General features: G+C 42.3%; 1 protein-coding gene across 2 annotated transcripts in view; it reads right to left on the bottom strand.

The window, feature by feature from the left end:
* The window catches only part of EGFR (epidermal growth factor receptor), a 210,416-nt gene that overhangs the window by 63,336 nt on the left and 131,872 nt on the right, over positions 1-15,208 (bottom strand). For both annotated transcript variants that reach the window (XM_019451039.2, XM_019451041.2), the window contains exons 2-3: positions 3,353-3,504; positions 2,016-2,199 (exon numbers count right to left, since the gene is read on the bottom strand). In XM_019451039.2, coding sequence (XP_019306584.1) covers positions 2,016-2,199; positions 3,353-3,504 — 336 coding nt within the window. The remainder of the gene's footprint in view (positions 1-2,015; positions 2,200-3,352; positions 3,505-15,208) is intronic.

The following is a 15,208-nucleotide window of genomic DNA, read 5'->3' as shown; positions in this document are numbered from 1 at the left end:
GAGGACGAATCTCTGATGAGAGGTCAGCACTGGATATGCACACTAGGGGCATCAGAGCTGCTGTGACAATCAGGACAACAGACCACGGTGGCAAGAAAGAGTGCGCGATGGAAGGTCACGGTGGGGCCGTACAGAGTACCTACGATCTCCAATCACGACAAGGAAAAGGAAGGCAGCAAAGGTGCCGGGCAATTCAGGTGCCCCTGCCTAGGCAGAGAGCACCTAGAAGAGAAAGAGGTGATCCATCGTTGTCATTCCTTTAACTTTCAGTATTTCATGATTATATACCTGGTGGTGGGCACTGAGTTAATTATTAACAACAGTACTTAATATTAAAAAATTCACAATAATTACTTAATAACATTAACGAATCCGCATTTCTACAACCCCATGCCAACACCAGAAATAATACCAACAATGGGAGTAACTTCTACGTGCTTTTTCTATGGCAATCCACTTAATTTTCTCAACACCCCTAGGATGTGTGTTACCATTGCTACCCACATTTTTAAAGAGGAGGAAACTGAGACACAGAGAGAATCTGCTCCAGGGGCATCTGGCTGGTGAGTGATGGAGGCAGGGGCTGGAACCCAGACAGTCTGGCTCCAGGGTCCACGCTCTTAACCACATCTGCCTGTCACCATGAGATAGCATGAGGCCAGACAGGCAGATTGAGACACGCTAAATGCACATACTCTTTCGCAAAATGTGTAAATAGCACAAATTAGTATTAGCGTAAACACAGACCGTGTGCGTGGGCGCTCTGAGCAGCTGAAGCGGTGGGTGGAAAGTCTTAGGGCGGTTTTATAGAATGGCCAAACCAGGAGCCCCGCTCGTGTGGTGTGCCAGCCGCCCGCACGCCCGGGTTTGGATGTGTTGGCACATTCCAGCACTGTCGCCTGTCAGGCCTCCACCGTCCCCAGGACTCTGTCTTGCATCCTCTGCTGTCACCCCCGCTCCTCTCACTTTCCTGGTGAGCCCCCTTCCCATCAGAACTGCACGGCATGTGGGAAGGGTAAGGACTCTGGGGGCAGACATTTGGTGGCCATTCCTGGCCATTTTTTCACTAACTTGGGACCTTAAGAGAGTCACTTTGCCACCATATCTTTATGTATAAACTGGTGGGAGTTTAAACACCTGCCCTGAGGGGAGGTGGTGAGCACGGAGTTCCTGATTTAACATGAGCGGCACCGTGCCTGCCACATAGCGAGGGCACGGTCGTCATTATCTTCAGTTTTGTTTAAATCCACTTCCTGTCTCTTCTATGATCTTCCTTAGTTCCCACTCAGAGGATCTTCACAAGTGTCCTACTCAGAGGAATTCAAACTTCTTCTGTAATCATGTCATTCCCTGTCCTTAACTTACAGATGAATTTCTGTATAACAGCATTATGCCAAACACGGTCTCAAATAGGGGTTGGTTTTTAATGTGTATTCCTTATACCCGAGGTCCAGGTAGTAAGACAGGCAGTTTATTCACTCCCTAGGCACAGAAAGCCTGCATTCCAGCCAAGGTCGTCTGGATATTTTTCCATGAATATAAAGGAAGTGGTACCTGGCTTAAATCTTCTCTTAACATTGCATCAGCTACCATCTTCTTAAAAACTTCCATCTACTGTATCTTGCACACAGTTGGCACTCAATACCTTTGTATTTGATGAATAAAAGTCTTCTCAAGTGGCATTAAGAAAAGTGACAGGTTCACTGAGGGGATGCCTGGGTGGCTCACTTGGTTAAGCATCCAACTCTTGATGTTGGCTCAGGTCATGATCTCATGGTTTGTGAGCTTGAGCCCCGTGTGGGGCTCTGTGCTGACAGTGCAGAGCCTGTTTGGGATTCTCTCTTTCTCCCTCTCTCTCTCTGCCCCTCCCCTGCTCATGCACGCTCTCACTCTCTCTCTCTCTCTCTCAAAATAAATAAGCTTAAAAAACAAAAGAAAAGAAAAGTGACAGTTTCGCTGAGTACCACCTGAGTGGCTCTCTGCACCCACAGCCTCCCTGTACCCTGGCCTCTCACCATGTAAGTTTCTCATGGGCAGCTCCCGCAGTCCGGTTTTATTTGTGCCATAGTTGGATAAGACGGATAAGGCATGGGTGTTTTCATAGAGCACATTTCCTCGGATGATCTGCAGGTTTTCCAAAGGAATCTTCTCCACTGTGTTGAGGGCAATGAGTACATAGCCGGCAACCTCTTGGATGGTCTAAGGAGAGAAAACATGAACACGTTATTTCTCTTGTGCAGAAGTCAAGAATGCAAGATCTAAAATGGGTCAAGAAAGCCCAGGGCACCTATGTGAGCTATGCACATGAGTGCTGACAAACATAAAGCATGTAGATAACTACAGTGGGGACATGGGAGGTGACAGAATTTACGATGACTCCTGTACTTTCACCTCTTGAGCCAAAGGGCAATGTACATTATTCAGGAATGTTGTGACTCATTTTACTTGGTGTTCAATATACTCAGAAGAGAATGAAAATGTTTTATTAATTCATTTTGTGTCTTTCTTGCATGCTTTCTTATTAGAAAAAAAGAAAAAGAAAGGAAGGAAGGAAGGAAGGAAGGAAGGAAGAGAGGGAGGGAGGGAGGGAGGAAGAAAGAAAGAAAGAAAGAGAGAGAGGGAGGGAGGGAGGGAGGGAGAGAGGAAGGAAGGAAGAAAAAAAGAAAGAGAAAGAGAGAGAGGGAGGGAGGGAGGAAGGAAGGAAGAAAGAAAGGAAGGAAGAAAGAAAGAAAGGAAGGAAGGAAGGAAGGAAGGAAGGAAGGAAGGAAGGAAGGAAGGGAGGGAGGGAGGGAGAAAGGAAGGAAGGAAGGAAGGAAGGGAAAGAAAGAAAGAAAAGAAGAAAGAAAGGAAGAAAGAAAAGAAAGAGAAGCCCAGAAGGAGGCCAATCAAATCCAAAGTTCAACTATCACCAACATCTGAAGCCTTCCCAGCTGGCTCCTATTGGCTCACAAGAGGCTACTGTGAAATAGCTGGGAGATTTGTGAATTGGTGTCACTGAAACCAACCAGAGTGGAAGTATTTACACAAAGGAAATAGGCAAATGGTACAAAGCAGGACTTTTTTTTTAAGAGCCAATGTATCAGGATACCCCAGCTAAAGCACTGGTTAAACGTTTAATATCAGTGTCTATGATGATAGAGGAACGTCAGGCTAGCCTCCTTCTCTTTGACATTATTTCGTAGCTCTAACTTCACACCAGCTGGTGAAGTGGCTTTCTGATAAAACCTGTAATTGGCCCATAATTGCCATGGCAAAAGCATATAGACTTCCAGTTAAATTCTGTCAAGGTCTTTGTCTACTTCTATTTCTTTCCATCATATGTGGGTAAGACAGTCAAATTCATCGAACTAACTTTTAAGAAGGAAAGGTCATAATTCCTTTGCATGTAGGTGATTTCCAAATTCCCAAGGACCACCTCACAGTTATTAAACATCCTCTGCAGGCTGAGAAAGTGGTCCTCAAAAGTGCCCAACTGGGTGAGCCGGTTACTTGTGCCTTGGCAAACTGCAAAAGAACAAAAGGGAAAAAGATATCACATGAAATGCCAAGTAGAGTAGCAGAAATAACATAAAGTGTTCACAAATTTCAACAAACTTTGAGAGTCTCAGTGACTTACAATATTAATTCTGGTAAAGGGTCACTCAAGACAAATATGGCCAAAAATGTTTATCTAAGGTATACAGTTCATAACAAGAGATAGCTCATCCCTATAATGCATGGAATCTTTATAAAATGTTAAAAATTCAAGGGGAAACGGGAAAATTCTATGAAAATCTTTAAGACACAATAGTCTTTTAGAGCTTTGGTAGACAAAAACATATGTATCATTAGATAATAAGATAATTACAATGTTGAATTAATAACTATATAATGAATGTTTTACATTACGAAAAAGACAGACTATCACATTACTGTGAGCCCAAAGGATATTTACAAACATAACATACGCTAGCCGATATTTTCTGACCGCGGTGTTGTACAACTTAAAATCATCGACAAGAGTGTAAATTAAAATCCAACTGGCCAGAGATTAAAAATATTCTTCTAAACTAATGCATCAAAGAATAAATCAAAGGTCTACTTATACATCTAGAAAATAATGAAATGGCAAGAACACACTCAGGTACTGAGAAACCAATACGTCCTTCTATTTGTCCACACTCTATGTGAATCCACCCAGCACAGGTGGAGACACAATTGTACACAGTCTTGGCATGCTCACCTCCCTCATGTTTTAACTTAATACAAGAAGTAAAATGGGGGACAAAGTTAGACTCTGGAAATACACTTGACAGTCTATATTTAAAAGCAAAGGAGATTATAATAGTCATAGCTCTTTGAAAGGCATGTTTGAGCAAGCATAACAAAGCAAAGAGGTTTGGGGCTTTTGAAGCAGGGAGCTTGTTAAGCGACTATACTTTGAACCAAAATTATCATAAGAGTGAAGAAATATGGCCTCTGGCTTTGGAGGTTAGATTCAGAACTAGCCAGGTTCTTCTACATGTGCGAAGGCATGGCTGCAATCCGTAACCAGGTGGCTGAACGCAAAACCAAGGCCAAAGTCAATATGCAGGTACTTTCCTCGGAAACTCTTTCTAAATTTACATTTCCATTTTATAGACGTCTTTGTTCCCTCCCCATGGGAACTGCTCTGAAGGGCACCATCTGACCGTCTGCCCTCACATTTTGGTGCCACAGCCGTGAGCACATGTTGAGACACCACATTCTCAACCCAAAGCATTTACACCAACATTAAAAATGAAGCAATCGCCACATCCTCTGCAACTCCGTGGGGATTTCCCTCCTCTGCTCTTCTGTGGTCTCATTCAAATCTGGCGGTAGAGAGAACGCTCGCATGGGAACTTCGACAGTCGACAAGACTAAACCCCTATCTACTGGCTGCAGGGGCAGAATGATTCCATATTTCTTCCAGCTATAACACTGGATGGACCCAACATCTCGGGGCTGCTTTCACTCAGGAGTATGGGCCGCTCTGATTGCAACCTCACTTTGGGACAGCTGTACACAGTTGGGGCCAGACTAATCACATAGATGGGGCCAGACTGCTTTCCCAATTCCAAGGTCCTTAAAGATGCCACCACCAATGTAGGTATGGGGTTGTGACAATAACCCATGACCTTTCAGTCGACACACGGGTAAACAAAAGCTGCTTTCCCTGCTGGGAGACTACGGTCCCTAAATTTCATCCTAACTGATTGGCTATCCTTGAAGTAGCTCAGTATTGGTCACGCCTTCATCCCAGCCAGGTGAACAGCATCCTAGAACTCAGGGTTGGAGTGCGTTTCAGAAGAGTTTCTTCAGTTCACAGAGAAATGAAAAACAGTAACGATTGCTCTCATTTTAAATGATAAAGGATTTCAGCTTGTAAATTTCTCTCAGGGGGCGCCCCGGACTTTTCATTACTAAATCAATGACAAAGTAACTTTTGTCAGTAAAAAAAGAAAACATGCCCTTTAAGTTTAGCCTGTTACATCATAGCAAAAATAATTTCAAAAATGCTGTATTTGTGCTTTCATTCAGTCATTCAAAAAAGTGCCAAATGAGCTCCTAAAATATTTGTTTGATGAATCTCTACCATCATCCGTCATTGTTTACAATTAGCATGAACTACTTCTATATTCAGAAAACCAGATGCTGCTATATTTGGAAGCAATAGCAGCATTGCACAATATTGATACGAACCTTTATTCATAAAACATTTTGGGAAGCAACTAGACAACTTGTGTAAAGAAATAAATATGTTTTAAAAAAGCTTCATGCAAAATGGTTTTTTTTTAAATGATGGCACAAAAAAAAAAAAACAAAACAAAAAACGCAAAAAGCCCTAAATGTTCAATTGCCTGTCACGTGTATTCTTGAGAACAAGAAGGCAGCTGATACGCTGCGTGATTCAGCGTAAGACAAGTCCGTCTTGAATTCTATTCCAGGATTAATTACTAAAGGATCAAGAGAAATCATTACAAAGGTGTTTCTTCAGGGGCTTTCTCCTGCCATGTGCCCCAAAGGGGATGCCAGTGTCCAAGTGAAATCCAGAGTGACAATCAGAATGATTTGACCTAGGTTTCCTGATTCAACAAAGTCTAATCTTTGCTCTCTATTTATACCAAATGTCTCACATTATGACTATAAAGCAATGGAAAGATTTAAATGCGAGACCACTGAATTAGTAAAATTATTATGTTTTAAATCACAAAGCAGGCAGATTTAAGACAAAACTGCCAAGAGCAAGAGCTTTTAAATTCATCCAGGAGAAAGTTGTTGTTTAGCCACTTCCTCATGATGTGACCCTGGATGACTTCTCTAAGCTCTCTGCGGCAGGCTTTCCTCAAGTAGCAAACATGGTGAAACTAATACTGACCTTCAGAACTGTTTCAAAGGCTGAATGAACACAAAAGCTTTCAGCTTTCTTTTGTTAAAGTTAACTACTGAGAACTGTGACTGTGATACAAGATGCAACTGCACAGATGTTAGTGGACCTCTGTGGACATAAACTTGCCCGAAGGTATTGCCTGAACTGGGAATATTTGTATCTGCAGGTAACCTGACTCAAATATTGGGCATTAGATTACTCTGTCTGTAGAATATGTATCAGAAAAGGAAGGGAAAGAAAAGGAACACGTTTAATGATTTCATTAAAATACACATTGAGGGGCGCCTGGGTGGCTCTGTCAGTTAAGCATCCGACTTCGGCTCAGGTCATGATCTCGTGGTTTGTGCGTTCAAGCCCCATATCAGGTTCTGTGCTGACAGCTCAGAGCCTGGAACCTCCTTCGGATTCTGTGTCTCCCTCGCTCTCTGCCCCTCCCCTGCTTGCACTCTGTCTGTGTCTGTTTGGTATCACTTTAGGGCTATACATTTGAAGCCAAGACAATTAAAAGTGTATCCAGCTCCATACAAAATGCTATTGATTTGCTCTACCTCTTACAAATCTGAAGACAAGTTCTACTGAATCAAGAGCAGCAGTCCCCAGGACACAGGCCCTACAAAGCACTTGGCTTTTCATCCTCCAGTGTTATTACAAAGATTCATAAACGGGCAGACAAGCTGAAAGAAAGATATAGTGTGAATATCCTTAGATTAGCCTTGTGTTCATTTTGTCACATATCTATCCATCTTACTTTTTTTTTTTTTTTGATGCATTTTAAAGTAAGGTATAAATGTCAGTACATTTCACCCTGGCATACCACTGATCGCAGCTCAAGATTAATTTACAGCTATTGTTGTTGTTGTTGTTGTTGTTGACATCATCCACAACTGTGCAACATCCACAAACTGTGAGGTAATCAACCGTAAGTATAGCATTTGAGAGTTTCAACAAATGCACACACCCACGTAACCTGCACTCCTACAACCACATAGAACATCATCCATACGAGGCCCCCTCATGCCTCTTCCCAGGCAATCCTGGCCCCTGTATACCATAAACCACACGGTGATTTGTTTTCACTAAGAACAGCCCTGCCTATTGTAAAATTTCATATTAATGGAATTACGTAGCCTTGCCCTTTTGTGTAAGGCTTATTTCATAGTCTACTATTTAAAAATTTTTTTTTAATGTTTATTTTTGAGACAGAGAGAGAGAGAGAGCGAGAGAGAGCTCATGAGTGAGCGGGGGAGGGGCAGAGAGAGAGGGAGACACGGAATCCGAAGCAGGCTCCAGGCTTTGAGCTGTGGGCACAGAGCCCAACATGGGGCTCGAACTCATGAAATGTGAGATCATGACCTGAGCCGAATGGACACTTAACCGACAGAGCCAGCCAGGCGCCCCGAGACAAGTGTTTTATGTAAAGTTATCTGTGTATTATCCTTGGGCATCTAAGGCTGATCCACAGTCTGGTCGTTCTTTTTCTTAAGAACCCCCCAGTTTATCTTAACTGAAAATAAAAACAATACGCCTGCTTGAAGTCTTGGATACCCCTGACTTTATGGGTTAGGGCCTGTGGCTTTCCCGTGCCATTATGGGGGTGGACACCTCTCTTTCCCCACAAGCCTGGGCAAATATGTCCTGCTGATTAAGACACAACATTAAAACAAGTTTCTCCAGATTTTCCCAAACCCACTTAGACACTTCTGAAATTGCCTAAGAAAATTTATAATTGTCTTAATTTGTTGTTTTCTCAACTACATATTAATGTTTGCCAAAGCAGTTGGGCTCTTGTAAATCTCTCCCCTTGGCCTCCTAAATTATCTCTGCTTTCATCCGTGCCCCATTTTCCACAGAACACCTTGTTTTGAAGCAGAAATCACATCACACTATTCCTTGGCTCGAACCAAAAGCTTCCCAGTGTAACTGGAACACAGTACAAGCTCCTTTCTCGTCAGCCTGCCTTCTCTCAGCCTCTCACTGCTCACTCCCCTAGTTCTCTCCAGCTGGCCCAGTTCTGGCCCACTTCAGGGCTGTCCCATCTGCCCAGAATGTTCTTCCATTGCCCTCCAGATGTGTGCATCTTGGCCTCCCTTTTATCATTGGGATTCCAACTCAATGGCCATCCTTTCAGAAACACCTAGCCTAGAACCAGATCAGCTTAAGTATCTACCATTACATTCTATCACGTCACCCTGCTTTCTTTACTTCTTAGTAAATTTATCACCACTTAAAATGATTGTTTCTGCAAATATATATATTTATTCATTTATCTAGATGGTGAAGAGAGGTGGACTTCATATAGATATATGGGTATCTCGTTGCCCTGACTACTGTGAGACGTGCACGTGTGTGCCTGCATGTTTATTTTCGGTGGGAAAGCAACGGGTGGCTGTGTGATCATGGATGACAGAGATGTGACCGTGGAAGTCTTACATGACTCGACATGGGTCTCTTTGCCTTTATTGTTTCCAAATGTCTGATAGAGGAGGTGGAGGCAGGATGTCTTACGAGAGGGTTTGTCCTCACAACCTTCTAGTTGGTCACCGTAAAATCTTTCTAGTCTAAGTAACATATTTGATTAAGCCTTAAAAGCCAAAGGACTTTTTTCCACTTTCATGCTGAAGAGGTTTAAGGAAATCCCAAGTAAGATGACATTTATACACTGGATTTTAAAATACAGAAGAAAAAGGGGCGTCTAGGTGGCTCGGTCGGTTAAGCGCCCAACTTCGGCTCGGGTCATGATCTCGCGGTTCTTGGGTTTGAGCCCCGTGTCAGGCTCTGTGCTGACAGCTCAGAGCCTGGAGCCTGCTTCGGATTCTGTGTCTCCCTCTCTCTCTGTCCCTCCCCGCTCAAGCTCTGACTCTGTCTCTCAAAACTAAGTAAATGTTAAAAAAAAAATTAAAAAAAATACAGAAGAAAAAGATCATCAGAGAATTTGCCAGAGGTTTTATCATATCAGAACTGCTCATTTCTTTTGCCTTACTGAAACTGTATTGTGGTGGTAATTTTAAAACGTGTACATATGTACATCTCAACTATGCTAAAAATGCCCAGAAAATACACCAAGTTGTTAATGATGGTCTTTTATGAACAGTGGGATTCTGAGTGTTTTATTTCTTCCTTATATTTTTTCAAGTTTTCTGTAGTGATCATACATTCCTTTATAATAAAAAAATACCAAGGGGAAAATTTACAAAAATCCATGTTGAAAAATCCAAAAGAAAGACATTTTAATAAAATACATTTTTAGAGGAGCAATGATCAAGTACAGCTACGAAGATCCTCAAAGTTTTGCATTATCCATGTTAAACAGCTTTATAAAAGTGCTTTAAAAATTACAAATAATTGATGAACGGTGAAGTGCTAGACAGAGAAAATGCTAGAAGAGAGAGTAAGCTGTAGATTATTCACCTCATTGTTCTGAATAAGCTGCATACTGGAGCCCTTGGAAAACACCATGCATTACGCAGAGATAGTTCTGTTCCAAACAGTGATGGGCTTCTCAAATTTCATTTTTTCCCTGATCTATAAATTTATTTTTTACATTGGTTTTGGGGAGCATAGGGTAAATTTCTCCCATGGAAAAGTATTATAAATTGTGATTACAGTACCACACTACCCTATGAAACTGATTTAACTCACACAACAGCTTGTAATGGGAACACAGAAAATCTATGGTTGAGCCATAATAAAATAATTGGGAAAACAGTAAAAGTAAATACAAAGTAGCATTTAAATTTTCATTGGAGGTGGGGCGCCCGGGTGGCTCAGTTGGTTGAGCATCTGACTTCGGCTCAGGTCATGATCTCATGGTTCGTGAGTTTGAGCCCCACATCAGGCTCTGTGTTGACAGTTTGGAGCCTGGAGCCTGTTTTCGATTCTGTGTCTCCCTCTATGTGCCCTTCCCCCGTTCGCCTGTCTCTTAACAATAAATAAATAAATAAATAAATAAATAAATAAATAAATAAATTTTCATTGGCGGTTTAACCAAAGGTTTTGTAGGTTTTGTAGAAGGGGAAAAGTCTCCAATTTATTATGAAGATTTTTCTTTATTTTCCAAAACTTTACATTTTATCAGTAGTTCGTTTGTCATATTTGATTTTTAACCAGCAGTTCTCAGCTTGCAGACATCCAAAGATAGTCATTAAGCTGAATTTGAATCTACGTTGCAATTTGTAAATGCATATATAATAGTCAAAAAGTCCTCCTGAGTACTGGATGATCTACCAAGCTCTGGCATATCCAATACAACGGCAAACTACAGTCACTCCAATTAAGTTATCAAGCAGAAGATTTTAAAATAACATCTCTTTTATTTTTGAGTTAGGGAAGAGAACACCAAAACTGGTTGATTTCCATTCCCATGACCCTCCTCCTAGCCATTAACATAATCGCAAGCCAAGTTTATGATCTTTAAACAATATGTGGAGTTGGGATAACTTTGTATAGTGTGTTCAGTCTCCTGGGAATTAACTAATGTGTCCGAACCCCAGGAAGTCCAGTTCTATGACAGACCGTGGAATATGCTTCCAGTGACATCAAACATCTATCAGAGTGACGATGGCGATAGTATCCTTATGGGATGGTCTCCTGCCAGTTAACTCTCTGGGTCTCAGTGTCCTGACTGGTTAAAAATGGGACCAACTCAGCATAGTTGAGAGGGTAGGGTGAGCAGTAATGAGACCACGGACACAGAAGTACTTCATAAATCACAACTCTCTCAAAATATAAATTATGTCTGACACTGAAGCTTCACCCCCTAGCAGTATCCACAGCAACCAAACTTTTGCAATCTATTTCTGCCTATGTTTTCAATGATACCAACAAACTATTTTTCCCCCGGGGGCTTAATTTTTTTTTTTTTTTTAAATAGACTCAGCAGAATTGAGGAGTTGTGTTGAAATCTGGGATGCTTTAAAATTCTGGAATACGGGCGCCTGGGTGGCTCAGTCGGTTAAGCATCTGACTCTTGATCGAGCTCAGTTCTTGTTCTCAGTGTCATGAGTTCAAGGCCTGCGTTGGGCTCCTCACTCGGCGTGAAGCCTACTTAAAAAATAAAATAAAATCCTAAGGTAAAATCCTGAAATAAAAGTCATCACTTCTCATTGTTACAGGATACTATCCAAAGGTTGGCCCTAACAACGGAAACTAAGTATCTTAAACCACAGGGCTTGGCAATCCGTTCCATTTTTTAATAGGTAGTTGAATGGCTAGTCAGAGATGAATTTGACCTACATTGTTGGACTATGAGAAACTGATTTGGATGAAAAATGATTTCATAAGGCAATACTCATCCATCTTTTATTCATTCAATCCAATAAATCTCTTTTGAACACCTACTATGTGTCTGGCAACACTCTGCCTTGGTGGCCAGTGTCTCTGTATTTTAAACATGGTGACACGTACTGAACACAAATCCACAGATGGAGGAATTACGTGTATCAGATTCTCTATCAGCATCTACATCAGGTTATATAGAACTAGGGTTGTAGGTGGCTAACATATACCTTCACTGAATGCTGGATGCTGAGCAGGGCACCCTGAAGAAAAGAGAGCACTGGATTTGGTTTAAAACCTCTCCATGTGAAAATATAAACAATAGTGAATTTAGTGTGTCTGGTTTTTCCTTTCTAGAGATATCATGAGTAAGTTCCTCCTCTCTGGCCCGAGCTCTGTTTTTCTAATCTCCTAGCTGGGGATTATTGCTGACTCATATTCAGGGGCTCTCTCTTCACATATAAGAATACTTCTGAAGTGACTAATACCACTTCCCTTCCAAAAGTCTGGTGGCCAAGCCGCCGCTTGCTTATATCCTTTGCCTCCACTGCAATTTCATACTTCTGACCTATTTCTTCAGAGTTCTGTTGCCTTCTCAGACCTACCAGTGCAGGGCAGTGCAGAGTCAAGAATAACATTAGCGTGTGACATCTGCACAGTCCTTCAGTTTTCAAAGCTCATTCTCATGAAGGCTGCCCTAAAACCTGCCTGTTCCCTGGATGAGGAAGAGCTGTGGCAAAGCCATTACCATAGAAGAACCCACTGAAAGGATGGGCTTGCCCATCTAACTCGTTGTCTGCCACACAGACAATGAGGGGACTTGAAGGGATGGGGCAGTAGGGGGTGGGATGGGCGGTAAAGGTTACACAAATGATTGCCACCGACGGTAAGCCCAGAGAAGGGCTGGTGGAAGAAAGTGGAAAATAGAAAATTCCAAGATGGGGTTGGTGTCAAGGACACTGCTTGAAAACCGAGTTTCAAACCTGTGAGAAAGTCTACCTCAAGACTGCCCTCATTTTACCACCGCCTTTCAATTCTGACTTAGCTGGACTCTGTTCAGTAGAGAACTGGCAAGCAGAACACGGTCTGAAAGGCGAAGGCTGGGTGAGAGCATGCCAGAGCCCTCGGTGTGCTTGGTTGGCGACTTACTACACCTTCAACAGCTTCTCATAGTAGAGTCTAGTGTCACATCTCAGGGTGCAGCTTTTCTCTCCGTAGATACAGCCTCACAATCTATGTCCTTCTCAGCAAGGTGACAGGGAGGTGAAGTGAAGCCGGGCTGACAAGATTTCACTCCTCTGGGCACAGTCCTCACCCGACTCACCTACCTTCTGTTTTATATTCTGCCCAGGTCCGCATGACTCACCCCCTAATGACAAAGGGTGAGTAACATTCTCCACATTGGGCTATTTAGTGGCTGGTTGAGTTGTCCCTCCAGAATTCATCTGAATGCCATGCATGACTGAGAAGCATCATGGCAAGGTAGAGTCCTCACCCTTAGGTGTTGCTACAGCCTCTCAGTAAGGGTTCAGTCCCCAGTGCTCTGTGATCTTCACCTGGGCCACGAGGGCCTGGGTGTTCTTTTGTTCATTCACTTAGTGAACTAAAGCATGTTTCATAAAATAGTATAAGCACAGTGGCCAAGAATGGCTCAGAAGTACTCACCACCCTGAGGGAATATATTAGCTCTTTGGGGAGATGACACATGAAATAATCACAGGATATCCCAAAGATACTCGAGGTAGAGACATACTAAAGGAACACAAGTCAAAAAGCAGAGAAATCGCCAATCTGGAGTCATCTGGGCAAGGGATTCCAGTATCCTTTACTACCAAGCAAATGGAAACATGATACTCTTTTACTTATGTTCGGAGTAAAAGAAAAAGTTGCTCACAGGTGCCAGGTGATGAGCCTGGTGACTACCATACACAGTCCCACAATATACCACACCTAGAAAATCGGGTTTCTTCCATTCCTATCTGTTTTTCTGCGTTCTCCTCCTCGGGGTCATTGCCCGTATTCTAATTTGGGGGTACAAGTGACCCTTCCTGAGTTTGTTTATAGTCATCTGTAAGTGTCATGTCTCCATCCATTCTTACTGAACAAAATTCTGAAAAAGATTCGTAATTTGCAAGGAAATAAAAGGTTTCCAATCCAGAAACAGGGGACACAGATCTTTTTTGCAAGAGTTTCTCTGCAACTCTATGAGGCAATTCATGTCTACCCCTACCCCAAGGTGGCTTAAATGTTCTTTTAAACTTTTTCCTCTATTATTATCCATGTTTTTAAAAAATCAGTCTGCAATGCACAATTGTTTTTAAGTCTGTCTCTAAATGCACACACATTTGGAGTGCCTAGGTGGCTCAGTCGGTTGAGTGCCTGACCCTTGATTTCAGATCAGGTCGTGATCTCACAGTTTGTGAATTCGAGCCCCACACTGACAATGCGGAGGCCTGCTTGGGATTCTCTCTCCCCCTCTCTCTCTTTGCCACCTCTCTGCTCGTGCTCTCCCTGTCTCTCAAAATAAATAAAAACTTAAAAACACAATTTAAACAGTTAAAAAAAAATAAATACACATACATTTAAGTTGGCTTACCAATAAGCATTAGAAAAAAAACACAACACAGAAATAGCCACCACCACCCCTACAAAAAAAACCCAAGAAACAAAAAACAAAGCAAATGACAATAAAGATTGAAACAAGGGAGCAATCACTAAGACACCAGGAAAAGGCCATTACGCCCACGTTTCCTCCTTAAAACAGTCCCAGTTCTCCTCCGTCCCCTCCCCTAGGCAGCACCTGCCATGGGAAGGTGTGACTAGCTCCTTAGCTAGCCTGCGATCCCAAAGGTGGCCCTTGCAGAACCACAGGCAAGCCTGGAAATGAAGTGCATGGAGATCAAAGGGCACTTCTACCCGGGAACCTCCAGGAGCAAGGGTGGATCTGGAATCTGCCCTGAGCATCGACATAGAACAATCAGTGCCCAAAGGAGCAGGGGGAAAGGAAGCATAGATGTTGGAGGCAAAAGGAAGCAGAGCCATTTTATAGGGGGTTCTTGGGAGATAGATGGATTTGGGAGACGGGGTCAGAGTACAGGGGGCTCGTTGGGGTGGGGGGTACAAAGCGGACAAAACTGAGGTTTCCAAGCTGCTTCTCCGTCTGAGCTAGCACTGTGCTACTTTGGGGTGGAATTGTTCTCTGTGTCATCATCTCCTCCCTTTTGCTGCTGGGAACAAATGAGAAGCAGGGAGCGGAAGAAAAATAATCTGCTTACAAAGATTAGTGGCTTGATTTCACTAATGAGGAGAGTCTCCCGCTTGCCTTTTTTTTCAAGTTACTGAAACATACCAGGACCTCAGCAGAACTGTATGAACCAATATTTCACTTTTATGCCATAAAGGATTTGAAAAGTAAAATAAATAAATAAATAAATAAATAAATAAATAAATAAATAAATAAATAAATGTTTAAAAAAAATAAAGCAAAGTTAAGTAAAAAAAGAAAGAAAGAAATTTAAAAAAGGAAAACGTGGAAAACCATCC

This window comes from Panthera pardus, unplaced genomic scaffold, assembly GCF_024362965.1.
Source record: "Panthera pardus isolate Hobbes unplaced genomic scaffold, ASM2436296v1 HiC_scaffold_8, whole genome shotgun sequence".
Classification (NCBI taxonomy): domain Eukaryota; kingdom Metazoa; phylum Chordata; class Mammalia; order Carnivora; family Felidae; genus Panthera; species Panthera pardus.
The sequence above is the reverse complement of the archived record's forward strand: the minus strand, read 5'-3'. Positions and strand labels throughout refer to the sequence as shown.